Source organism: Acinonyx jubatus, chromosome D3, assembly GCF_027475565.1.
Source record: "Acinonyx jubatus isolate Ajub_Pintada_27869175 chromosome D3, VMU_Ajub_asm_v1.0, whole genome shotgun sequence".
Classification (NCBI taxonomy): Eukaryota; Metazoa; Chordata; class Mammalia; order Carnivora; family Felidae; genus Acinonyx; species Acinonyx jubatus.
The window spans coordinates 26,297,774-26,310,408 of NC_069392.1; the positions used below are offsets into that span (position 1 = coordinate 26,297,774).

Sequence of the window (12,635 nt, forward strand, 5' to 3'; positions counted from 1 at the left end):
TTTCCCCCTCTCTCTCCCTTGCTCTCTACCTTTCCCATCCCCCGCCCTCTTCCTCTCCCTCTCTCTCCCTGTCTCTTCCTACTCTGTATGTGCATGTGTGTATATACATCCAACTGGTTCTATTTCTTTGGAAGACACTGACTAATATGTCGCCCGTATGACACAGATAGATGCCTTATGTTTACCAAATGGTAACAAATGATTGTTTGGAAGAGGTCAAGATTTGTTTTAATTTTTTTTTTTTTTAAGAACACACACCCAGAAAAGTACTCAAACCACAAGAGCACAGGTCGACACATCTCTCTAAGTGAATACATTTGAGCAGCTACCGTCTCAATGGTGACACTTCTGAGTATTTTATTTTTTACTTTCTTCACGTACTTTGCTGTGTCCTCCGAACTGCTTGTAATGAGAACGTACCATTTTAACAAAAACAATAAAGTCATCATCGTTTGAAATTTTATTCAAGAAAAAGATCGTTTTTATGAAGATTGTCTAATGGCCTTGGGAAAATGGTCACATGAAACACGTTAACGGGAAAATGAGCTACATACACACACGTCATCTCAATTACATTTAAAATTACATTCAAATGGAAGGAGAGAGACCCCAGCATCACACTGGTGGTCTTGGGGGGGGGGGCACGAATCATGGGTGATTTTGTTTTCTGTTTTATATTCTTTTTATATTTTCCAAAATTTCTATGGTGGGCATATACACTACTTTTATAATTCAAACACAAGTACTCACAAGACCTGATCTACGCTGTTCTCAGGAAGAGTACCTGACCCCATGGCCCCGGAGGGCTCGGGGAACTTGGTGACCCAGAAAGAGGGATGGGGGGGTCTACGAGGAAGGAGAGGTCCCCTGGGCAGACAGGGCTCCGGGCTGCCCCAAGCAAGCCTTGCCTGATGGCGGAGGCACAAGACCCGGCCTCCAGAGCTGCCTCTGAGACCCTGGTCTGGTCTGGGGGCTCCTCCAGCCCCAGAGAAATGCCAGAACCTTCTGCTGACTCCAGAGCGATTCTCGTGTCCCCAGGGCATGAGAGGTACCGTCTCAGCTGTGGCCTGTTTCTCTCTCAACCTCTTGTCTTTTGCTTCCCACAGCCCACCCTGTGCTCTAATAATAGGCACTGCCTGCAGCTCCCCGTAATATCGTGCCTCGAGGCCTTTGCACGTGCTGTGCCTTCAGCCTGGGGCCCCCCTCACGCTGCCTTCTCTTTGTCCATCGTGACTCGGCTCAGGCTACCTCTTCTCTTGGAAGCCTTTTTCTGCACTTTCCTTCCCCAAGTCTGGGTTATGAGTCCTTCCTCTGGCACGGGGGTCCGATAGAGAGCCAGAGAGTAAGTCGTTTTGACTTTGTGGGTCAGGAGGTGTGTGTTATGAATAGTCAGCCCTGCAGCCTGTAACAGGAGAGCAGCCGTGGACAATACACAGAGGAATAGGTGTGGCTGTGTGCCAATAAAGCTTTATTTGCAAAATGAGACCGTGGGCGGAATTCGGCCGGTGGACTACAGCTTGCCAACCCCTGCTCTCTCACAGCACTTACGACATTACAGTCCTAGTGGGAACAACCCCTAACTTTTATGTGCTAACTCGTGACGAGAATCCCACTATCCTTTCCTGAGCACGTGCAGAAGGGCTCCGCACACACTTCCCCAGTTCATCCTCATGACCGCCCTGGAAGGTCAGGGGGATTGAGTCAACCCATTTTGCAGATGAGGAGACTGAGGTTCAGAGAGGCCCAGGGACTCTCCCAGGCCACGCAGCTCTCAAGCCGCACCTCTGGGATGAAGCCCGGTTGTGTGATGTGTGTGACCTGAGTGCCCTTAAAGCGTGCTCTGTAACCTCCACCCCCAGCTGCTGAAGCGCCTGGTCTGGGAGCCCCCTGGGTGGGGGAGGGGGCAGGTGCTGTGCTGGGCTCATCTCTGTGTCGTGCTGGCCCAGCCTGGGATGGGGGCAGTGACTCGACGCAGGGCAGCTGAATTAAGCTGTCTTGCTCAGCCTGGCTGTGCCCTACCATCCATCTTCCAGGGTCTCCCTGATTCTCCTGAGACGAAGGCCCTTCCCTGGAGGGTAAGAGGAGGGAGGATGCCTCCGTTTCCCCATCGGTCTGGAGAAGGCTGGACTAGCTCAGTAGTCTTCCCACAACAGAGCCTTGGACTTCCATGGGGGACGTGGAGAGAGGAGGAAAAGAGTGAGGCCAGCTGCCTTGATTTCTGGTCCTCTACCCCCACCTCCGTGTGTTTTTATTTTTATTTATTTAAGTGTTTATTTATTTACTTTTGAGAGAGCGAGAGAGAGACAGTGAGTGGAGGAGGGGCAGAGAGAGAGGGAGAGAGAGAATCCACAGCAGGCTCTGAGCGGTCAGCACAGAGCCCGACATGGGGCTCAAACCCATGAACTGTGAGATCATGACCTGAGCTGAAACCAAGAGTTGGACGCTTAACCGACCGAGCCACCCAGGTGCCCCACCTCAGTGTGTTTTCAGACATCAGGCTGCTGAGAGTTCCAGTGATCAAAGTTCTGCTTCTAAAGGGAGAAAACAGTTGAAACTCTCTTTCTGTTCTGTTTTAAGCACCCCCCAGAAGTGCATCCTGAGTCTGGGGTTGGGGGGGGCCTCATCCGCAGGACCCCTCACCTGTCATCCTTCTCCATGCTGGAGGGCAACACACGACTGCCCAGTTGGAAGGGGGACTTGGGGGTCTTGGGCTGGGGGGTCCAGCCTGGGGTCTCGCCGGGACTGTCTGCCTCTGGCCTCTTGTGCAGCTGAGCCTGGGGAGAGAAGAGAGCCGAGTCTGTAACTGCCTCTGGTCTGGGAAAGGGTCCCATCTGATGGCATCATCGCTGCATGGTGACAACAGGGCCCCCCAGCAACTGAACTGGACCCAGGCAGGAAACACAGCCTGACCTCGGAGGCTAAGAGAAACTGGAGGCCAGGCCTGTGGTCCATGCAGCCACCCTTGACCACTAGGATCAAAGGACCACCATCAAAACCCCATACAATCATGTTGTCTTTGATGGAAAAGTCACCATTTGCATGTTCTCAGGTCAGGACGTTCTATCTCCTTTAACTTCCCGAGAACCTGGCCATGGAGGTAATGGCCTCATCCTGCAGAGGACGTTCAGCTCTGCCAAGCTCCTTGGTCCTGTGTCCACATGAATAAAATGAGGTTTTTTCACCATCGGATTCCCGCAGGAAAAAAGCAGGGTGCATTTTCACCCATTTTTGGAGGGCCTGGCTGGGGACGGGGTGACAGTACGGTGGGCACAGGGTTCCGAACCTCGGGGGTCCAGGGCTGGGACAGTGGCAGGTGACAGCTGTCTCTCAGGCAGCTCTGGGATGGCCCCCCTCACTACCGTCCGCCTCACGGCTCTGTGCACAGGACGCCCCCCGTTTGGGCTCCACCAGGCCTGACATGACACACAGTAGCCCGCTTCCCCATTTCACAGAGGAGTTGTCGAAAGGTCAGAGCTCAAACAGTTCGCCCAGAGTCACAGTTTTCGTGAATTGGCATTCACCCGGGTCTGCCCAACCCCACCCCCGACTCCAGGGCTCCTTCCAGAATGAGCCTGCTGGCCTCCCTTGATGGTAACTGACGACCAAGCGTCGCCTGTGGCCAGGAGTGACCCCAGCAGGTGTGGCTGCCACCAGGCTCGAGGAACTCGTGCTAACCAAAGCAAACGGACTGCAAGGGCCTCGTTTTCACAGGGCGCAGTGGATCTGAGCTGTGTCCAGGGACCCAAGGACTGGCCTCGGGAGTTAACGCACGCGTCCACCTGGGAGCCCGGAGCCTTTCACCACCTGCTATGTTAGGCCGCCCTGTAAGATAGCGTTTGCTCCAACACTGGACAATAAAGCCAAAAAACTAAGACATTGCCATGTTGAAGGCCTATAAAATCAACCACAGGCACCAGCATGCATCTGCCGTATACTGGCTTCTTGTTCTTGCGACAAATGACGCGGACTGTGGCACGTGAGGCATCACCGGGGGAAGCCGGGCGAGGCACGCAGGGCAACGCCCTGTACTATTTTCGCGACTTCTTGTGAGTCAAACGGTTTGGAAAATGGAGAGGAAGGAAGGGAGGGAGGGAGGGAAGAAAGGCAGAGAAGGAGGGAGGGAGGGAAAGAGACACGGGCCCCTTTCTCTGCACTGCCATGGTTGAGGGTCGTTCCGGGTGTGAAGCGTGGTACCTTTAGCACGGCCGGGTCCATGCCTGGAAACACGGGCATCCTCTGGGGATGGCCGGTGGGGGTCCTCTCGGTCCTGTGTGGCTTCTCCTCCTCATCGGACTCTTCCTTCCTGGGAGATTTCTCTTCTGTTGCAAAGAAAAGAGCACGAGGTCATTGGCAGCCAGCAGGTCCCCCGCACACCGTCCCTCACGTGGTCCTCATACCGGCCCTGTACAGAATGGATCACTGGCCCAGTTTACAGACGAGGACAAGCTCAGGTGCCTCATCAGTGGCAATACAGTACGATGGGTGCTCTCCTGGGAGAAGGGACAGTCAGACCCACCTCCGGGCTCCCAGCTCCTTCCAAGTCAGGGAGAGAGAAGGAAGTCCTTGGCGGAGAAAAGGACACAGAAATGCTTTCAGCCAGCAATGCGTGCGGCCCGTGCTCTTAAAAGACGGGGTTGGGGGCTTCGTGTGTCTTGTGAGAGGCCCGCTCAGAGCTGGACCAGGAAGCTGCTTCCTTTAGCCCAAGCCCCCTTTTCAGGGACTTAACTGCATGGCCATGCTGCAGCCTCGTAGGAGACACTTTGGGGGTGTGGACTGTTTGTCCCCACTCCACCAGGAGTCAGGAGTGAGGGGCTTTAGCCTCCCGGGGGGGCCCTGGCACGGGCTTGGAAGCAGTGAGGGGTGCAGGGAGGGGCTGGGGAGGAACCAGGCAAGGTCTGCTGCTCTGGACCCCCCAGGCCATGCAGGGAGCTGGGGTGGGCTCAGAAGGCATACCCCCAGGCCTCCCCAGCCCCAGGCTGGCTCCTCAAGGCTGCTGGGAACCAGAAGGATGCTGCCATGTTCCAGCTGGGGGTACTGGTGTGCTTCTGTCCCCACACTGTTGTTGGGTTTTTTGTTAATGTTAATTTATTTTGAGAGAGAGAGAGAGAGAGAGAGAGAGTGTGTACATGAGTCGGGGAGGGGCAGAGAGAGAGAGGGAAAGAGAGAATCCCAAGCTTGTTCTGCACCATCAGCACAGAGCCTGATGCAGGGCTTGATCTCACGGACTGAACCGTGAGATCGGGATCTGAGCTGAACTCGAGAGTTGGATGCTTAATGGACTGAGTCCCCCAGGTGCCCCTCCCACATTGGTTTTTATTTGCTCCAGGCAGCTCGGTGGAGTTTGGCTCAGAAAACCCAGGAAAGTGTGCAGAGAGAAGTCTTACACCCCACTGTTGGCCATGGGTGAACCCCAAGAGGACGAAGGCCCTGCAATGGCGTGTGTGGGACTAACTGCTGTGTATGTGTAGAGTGGCGGGGGGGGGAGTCACCTGCTATGGTTTCCATTATAAGAAGAGATTTTGCTTCTTCATGCGCCTCCATGGCTCCCCAGCCACAAAGTCGAACTCCTTAGCAAGGAATCACGACTGTCCATGAGCTGGCCTCTGCCCACCTCTCTGGCACGATCCCTGCTATTCCCGGCTTGAGCCGCCCCAAACCACTTAGGCCCCTGACACACACACAGATGTTCTTTCTACACACCTGCCCCTTTGATCCCATTGATAGTTTTGTCTGGAATACCCTTCCCTGGCTAATTCCTGTTGGCTCCTTAAGATTCAATTCACAGGATTCAACCAAAGAAGTCCTCAGAGGAAAATGTGTAGCCTTAAATAACTTGCTACAGGGGCACCTGGGTGGCTCAGTCAGTTAAGCGTCTGACTTTGGCTCAGGTCATGATCTCATGATTTGTGGGTTCGAGCCCCGCATTGGGCTCTGTGCTGGCAGCTCAGAGCCTGGAGCCTACTTTGGATTCTGTGTCTCCTTCTCTCTCTGCCCCTCCCCTGCTCACACTCTGTCTCTCTCTCTCAAAATAAATAATAAACATTAAAAATAGTAATTATAATTTATTAGAAACAAAAATGGCAGATGATAAATAGAACTGATGTTCCAACTCGAGAATCTGGGCTCAGACCAGCAAACAAATGGAAAGAAGTCTGAGTAAATTTAATAACGGTAAAGGCAGAAACAGTAAAATCCTATTAAGTTGTGCCTCTGTCCTTTGCAACCTGTGCAGCCCCAAATTCATAGGTCATCCTGACAAAAGCCTTTTTCACCTGGTTTCTTTTTTTTTTTTTTTTTAATTTTTTTTTCAACGTTTGTTTTTTTTTTTTTTTGGGACAGAGAGAGACAGAGCATGAACGGGGGAGGGGCAGAGAGAGAGGGAGACACAGAACTGGAAACAGGCTCCAGGCTCCGAGCCATCAGCCCAGAGCCCGACGCGGGGCTCGAACTCATGGACCATGAGATCGTGACCTGGCTGAAGTCGGACGCTTAACCGACTGCGCCACCCAGGCGCCCCTTTCACCTGGTTTCTAAGAAGGTCTGTAGAGTAAGAGAGCACAGTTTCCTCTGTAACTGTGTTCTAATATCTTACAACTGATAAGGGCAGAAAGTTCTGCTCAGTGTCTAACCCAAATCCATCCTGCTGTTCAGCGTGGTATCTGGGCAGAAAGGGGTGCATGGCATACCCGTTGAGTCCTTGAACATCCACGCATTGTCAGCCTCGTCCTCCAAAGGAGACCTGCTCTCCGACTCGCTGACTCGGCTGCGCCGGAGGGCGTGGGAGATGGGAGCCCGGCGGCGGCTTCTCTTGCTGAGCTGCACCCGGGTCTTGAGGGCACTTGAGTCGAGGACTGAGGTTTGCTTTGGGAGCAGCAGGGAGGGGGAAGGAGAAAAGCACGGGGACCATTAACTGAGGGCACCACCCGCGGGAGGCGTGCGTAGCTTCCCTGATGCCCGAGATGCTGTTTAGGGGGTATGTGGGCCACCTGAGCCCGGGAGCCTAAATCTCTCTGCGAAACATACCATGTAGGCTGGTCACAAGAATCCAATGAAGGCGGAACGCCCTAGCATGGAGCCAGCCACCTGGTGGACAGGAATGCAAGTGCCCTTCCCCTCCGCGTGACACCTTGGGAGCAGGTAAGCTAGAGCAGCGCTTTGTATACAGCAGGAGCCTGATACGTGTTTGTTTGCTGGTTGAACGAATAGCCGAATGCATCATCTCACCGAATCCTTGTAGGAACCTTGTCCGCGCAGGGCCCATGAGCTGAGGCACTCTCTGCATGGTCCCCCCTTTGCTCACGATAATTCAGGGCACAGGTAGGGGCGGGCAGGGCAACACGCCTGCACCAAGCACTCGTCTGCAAGCGTCACGCTCCGAGTGGAGGCAGGCAGACGGTCAGTGATGCTTTCCGAGCTCATCACCTCCCACGGTGCGAGGGCCAGGGATGCAGACCACCCAGGTAGGCCCAGCATAGAGGACGGGCAGTCACTCATTCGGGGATCGCCTGGGGGGGATGGTGGTGAAGCACTCAGAGCTCTGTGCTCAAGTCCCACTCGGTTCAAAGCTTAGCTGTGGGACCTCGAGCGGCGGACTTCACCTCTCTGAGCCTAGGTGTCCCTCTTTGTAAAAAGGGGACCCCAATCATATCCGCTTCCTATGGGAAGCTGGGAGAATTCGGTGAGCCCAGGTATGGAAAGCCCTGCTTTCACACAGGGTCTGAAAGGCTCCCACAGGCAAGAGCTGTTACCGGCCAGCTCGCGTGCTTGCCTGCAATGTTGGTCTCTCCCTCTCAGGTCTACCTTGGAGAAATTCCATCACCCAAGGCCTTGCTAGATGAGCGATGACGGGCTAATTTCAGTGAATCATTTCCCAGTTGGGAAGTGGCACACACCACACCGGGGACAGGAGGAGGGAGCTCATGTTTGTGCACCTGCCTCTCAAATTGGTCACAATGGCGTCCAGCGGTGGGACCTGATGGGGCTGGGGCAAGAAGGGGAGACACGCAAGTCACAGAGCCAGTGTTTCAGACTCAGAGACAGTGGGGGCGGGGGAACTACCGAGAGGGGTGGCTGGTTGTGATTTCCCAGGGCTGCTCTTGCAGCCACAGGCTGGGGCTGTGGGTCTGGATACCTTAGTGTCGCACCTTCCCTTTCAACCTCCAAACAGCCCCCACGGGAGACCCGAATTGTGGTGGGCAGTGCATGGAGACCTCAGTGTGCGTTCAGCCAGCTGCTGGACCCGTGCTCAGGGACACCTGCATCTGAGCCACTCAGTGGCCACTTTGGTTCCCTAAGCTGCAAAATGGGGCAGGAATTTTTGCCTCTTGGGGTTACTGACATGTAAGCAGTCCAGGGACTGACACTCAGGGACCAGTGGCCGCTGACATTGCTGTTGATATTTATAATGGCCACTGAGAAAGAATTGCTTAGGGTTCTAGAAGGTTAAGTCCAGAGGATTATGTCACGGTGACATCATACGAGCACGGAAGCTACAGCAATGCTTGGCGCATAGCTTGAGCTCAGTTAAGTGTTTGTTGAATGAATAACTGAATATATCACCTAACTCAAACCTTAGTCCATGTTTATATAGGGGGTGGCCCAATGGAGACTGAACTTGTGTCTTTCCCGTCTCTGCCCTTCCTTACCCAGAGGTGCCATCGAGAGACCCGGACCACACTTAGGAGGGGGCGCTCCCTCTGAGGACCCAGAGGGAGACCTTTGTCCTCAAGCAGCAGTGTTCCTTCTCTGGGGAGAATCCGGGCCGCCATCCCTAAGAGTATAGGCCAAGACAGCGGCTTGCCTTTACATTTTGCATCATTTAGATGATGCATCCACAGGAGGGTGGGCAGGGGATAGCCCTAATGTCAGAGAAGGACAACAGTAAGGCTTCAAAGTTTGAAAAGGAAAATGTCCCTGACCCCTGCAGGGGGGCAGCTCCTGCGGGAGGGAAGAGGACAGACGCTGGTCTGGAAGGGGCTGGAGCAGGATGCTTCTGGGCCTGGGTGGCTGGCATCCAGGAGGCTGGGGACCCACATAAGGGCTGTCTGTGCCGGGGGCGGGGTGGGGGGAGGGGTGGCTCTGCTTCCTGGAACTGCCATTTCTAGAGAGACTGGGATCCCCCGGGACCAGAGACACATCACACCAAGCCAGACCTCGGCGAGGACACCCAGCAGGATGGGTCTGAGCCAACTCCAGACTCGGCATGCCGGGAATGGCGAACTCAGGCAGACGCCCCTCAGACGTCCCGCTGACCTAGCAGGTACGGGCTACGATCGGTTTTAACGTGAACACACGCGATCACATTTGAGGTCATGGAGCCCATCGTGCTGGTTATCAGCGGATGAGGAAGCCAAGGCTCTGAGAGGTGAAGACACTTGCGGGCATACGGTAGGTCCCAGCTACAGGCAGACATCGGTCCCATCTCAAAGACTGTGCCCTCTGCACCTGCCACGGGGGGGGGGGGGGGGGGTTGGGGGGGGCGCGGGCACACAGATTCTACCCCCGGGAGGGGCAACTGGCTGGGAGATGGTGGAGCAGCCCTTTCGGAAGGAACGATTCTTCCCGAGGCACGTTCCCACTTCCTGACTCACATCAATGAAGGAGAAGTCGTCCACGCTCTTCGCAGGGCAAGCGTCCGGCGGGGGCAGCCCCTCCGTCCCATCGGTGGATTCCAGGTCAGTGCTGGATTGGTCCACGCTGGTGCTCCGCTGGTCCCTGGAGCCGCTGTGCTGGTCCCCGGCCGAGGTGGCCTCCGTCTGGGAGGACAGGGAGGACAGGCGGCTGCCGGGCAACTGTTTCCGCACTGACACGGCACTGCTGTCTGGGGACGGGGACTCGGGAGCCAGACTAGGAGAAAGGAGGGAAGGGAGATATGATTGTGCAGGTGGTTTCAGAGAACTGAAGTGCGAGCAAAGGAAGCGGCAGAAAGCAGGTTTGGGGTGTGTTTTATATGCCAGGAAACAAGACCCAGGACATCCCTGTGGGATAACCTTTCTGGGCACAGCCAGGTGCTGCCCATGATGCCTCCAGAACATTCCACAGGTGTGGAATGGAAGGGGTCAGTCTTGCCCCGCTCCAGACCCTCCGACCCCGTACTGGGCAGGAGTGAGGGAGCCACTGGTTACACGCGGCTACTGGGCCATCCCCATGTGGCACGTGTGAGCCCAGAGTATAAAGTACATGCGGGATTCCCAACACTTTGGATTAAAAAAAGAGAGAGAGAGAGAATGTAAAATACTGATTACACGTTGAAATGATAACATCTCAGATCTGGATTCAATAAAACAGTGTTATTTAAGTTGAGTTGTCAAGATTAATTTCCACCTGGTTTCTTTTTTACTCTTTTGACGTGGCTACGAGAATATCTTAAGTTACCCACACCTCACCTTTGCGGCTCGAGCTGTATTTCTGTTGGACAAGCGCTGATGTCAATAAAAAAAAAAAAATCGCCAACAGTCACTTGAGGAAGAGTGGGAGGTGGGGGAATCTTCCACGTGGCTCTATTCATTCGTTCATTCACTCAGGCATGCATGTGATCAAGATTTACTGAGCACTTACTCTGTGCCAGGCACTATGCTAAAAACTGAGTCCCTGAATCCTCTTCCCAGTCCTGTGAGGGTCACCCTCTGATCTTGAAGCCACCACAAGGCCATCAGGTGGGATTCGCCTCAGGAAATTAAATATTGATCCCACTAAAGATGAGGAAACCGAGGCACAGAGATGTGAAGTAGCTTGCCCAAAGGGCCAGAACGGACTCTGGAATCCATGCCCTTGACCCTTCTCCGACTTCCGGAACGTCTGCCTGTGGTAATGTATTTAAGTATGGCTTGGATAACTGGGACCACATAAGATAGGAATTTATAAATCACTTAAGCCAAAAAAATTAAGCCATTAAATTAAAAAGTCTCCCCCCTCCCATTAAAAAGACACCAAAGTCAAGAGCATGGGAGAGCTATCCGGGAGGAAGGGCAGTCAGGCACCCAGACACCATCACTGATAGAAGGGGTCCGCAGCCCTAGAAGCTGCCCGAGCTACACCCCTGAGCAGAACCTCCGACCCAGGTGTACTGGTGGTTCACCCCGGGGGGCACAGCCATGCTCTGTCAGCCCTGGGATGATGTTACTCCTCGGAAGGGGCAGGATGTTGGGGTATGGGTGGGACTGAAGCAAGTCCCCGAACCATGAGGGAAATACCACCAAGGAGGCAGCAGATGGCGCCATTGCCCAGGGCTGGGGGCACAGCGGCTGCTGGTCCGGCCAGGGAGAGGGCGCTGCAGTGCCTCTGGGGAACAGAAGGGGGCGTCCACCCACAGGAGAGGTCCCAGGTCCCCCAGGCCGGGACTCACCTGGCCTTAGGTTCTGGGGGTAACAGAGGCCCAGGGAGCGTGAGAGACGCAAGACGGAGACGCAGCCTTCTGCGTCCCGAGGGTTCTTGCAGGAAATTTAAGTTAAGTCTAGTGACAGGTAAGTAGGCTCATTAACAAAACACATTTCAAGGGTTAGGGGAGAAAAGGCTTTCACAGGAGCTTTAAGAAACCTTTGCTTCCCTTTTTCGTCTTCGTACCCATTCTTTTTTTTTAATGTTTATTTATTTATTTTGTGAGAAAGAGAGCATGGGGGAGGGGCAGAGAGAGAGGGAGAGAGAATCCCAAGCAGGTTCTGAGCTGTCAGCACAGAGCCCGACGCGGGGCTCAAACTCACAAACCGTGAGATCACAACCTGAGCTGAAGTCGGCTGCTTAACTGACTGAGCCACCAGGCGCCCCCCCACCCCGCCGCCATATACCCATTTTTACTTCCATCCACCTCCACCCAACTTTTATATCGAGGGCTGTGGGACGTTACCCAGTAGAGGGTTGTGACCACCTCCCAGCTGAGAAGGTGGGGGAAGCAGGTGGGAGACCTGGGGCTCAGTCCACCCCAGCCCCGGGCATGCCACCCACAGGCGAGAAAACTGAGTGGTGACACAGCTGGCAAGGGGCCATGCTGCAGTCAACCCAGGTCTCTCTGACTTTAAAAGACCACGCGGCCCTCACTGTGGTCACATGACCACGTGATCCTGGGGCCCCCCGGCTAGGGAAGACATGAGCTGAGAACACGGCCTCGTCCACCCCAGATGTCCCACCCAAGGCAGAGAAGAAATATCGTATCTTTAAAACCACAAACAGGTGCAGTGAACAGGTACTCCTACTATGTGCCAGGAAATCTGCTGATGGCCGTACAGATTCCCCTCCCAGCCACCCCCTGTGATGGGTTGCCTCAGCCTTGGCCTCCGCAAGACAGGGCGACAGGATTAGATGTTAACACCTTCACGTGCTTACAACAGTGCTTGGCTCAATAAACCCTGGCTGTTTTTATAAGCGTCGTTCCCTTCCCACAGAGGAGGAGGACCAGAAAACCGGGAAAACGTAGCTAATTTAGCCAGAGTCCCACAGCCAGCGAGGGTAGAGCTAGAACTCAGAGATGCCTGCCTCTTGTAACCAGGCTGTTCTTGATAACCTGAAGCCTTCTGCCACAGTCAAAACCAGGCAGACCTCTGAGGGCCCTCCAAGCCATTAACTGGGGCGATATTCTCTCTCTCAAAAAATAAACATACTAAAAAAATTTTTTGTATAAAAAGGGGGTGCATGGGTGGCTC

The 12,635-nt window shown here is 54.4% G+C and overlaps 1 protein-coding gene across 5 annotated transcripts in view; it reads right to left on the reverse strand.

The window, feature by feature from the left end:
* Positions 1-12,635, reverse strand: part of KIAA1671 (KIAA1671 ortholog) — a 202,077-nt gene that overhangs the window by 7,390 nt on the left and 182,052 nt on the right. For all 5 annotated transcript variants that reach the window (XM_053206231.1, XM_027050831.2, XM_053206233.1 and 2 more), the window contains 4 exons: positions 9,591-9,846; positions 6,687-6,861; positions 4,195-4,319; positions 2,641-2,774 (listed from right to left, as the gene is read on the reverse strand). In XM_053206231.1, the coding sequence (XP_053062206.1) occupies positions 2,641-2,774; positions 4,195-4,319; positions 6,687-6,861; positions 9,591-9,846 (690 nt within the window). The remainder of the gene's footprint in view (positions 1-2,640; positions 2,775-4,194; positions 4,320-6,686; positions 6,862-9,590; positions 9,847-12,635) is intronic.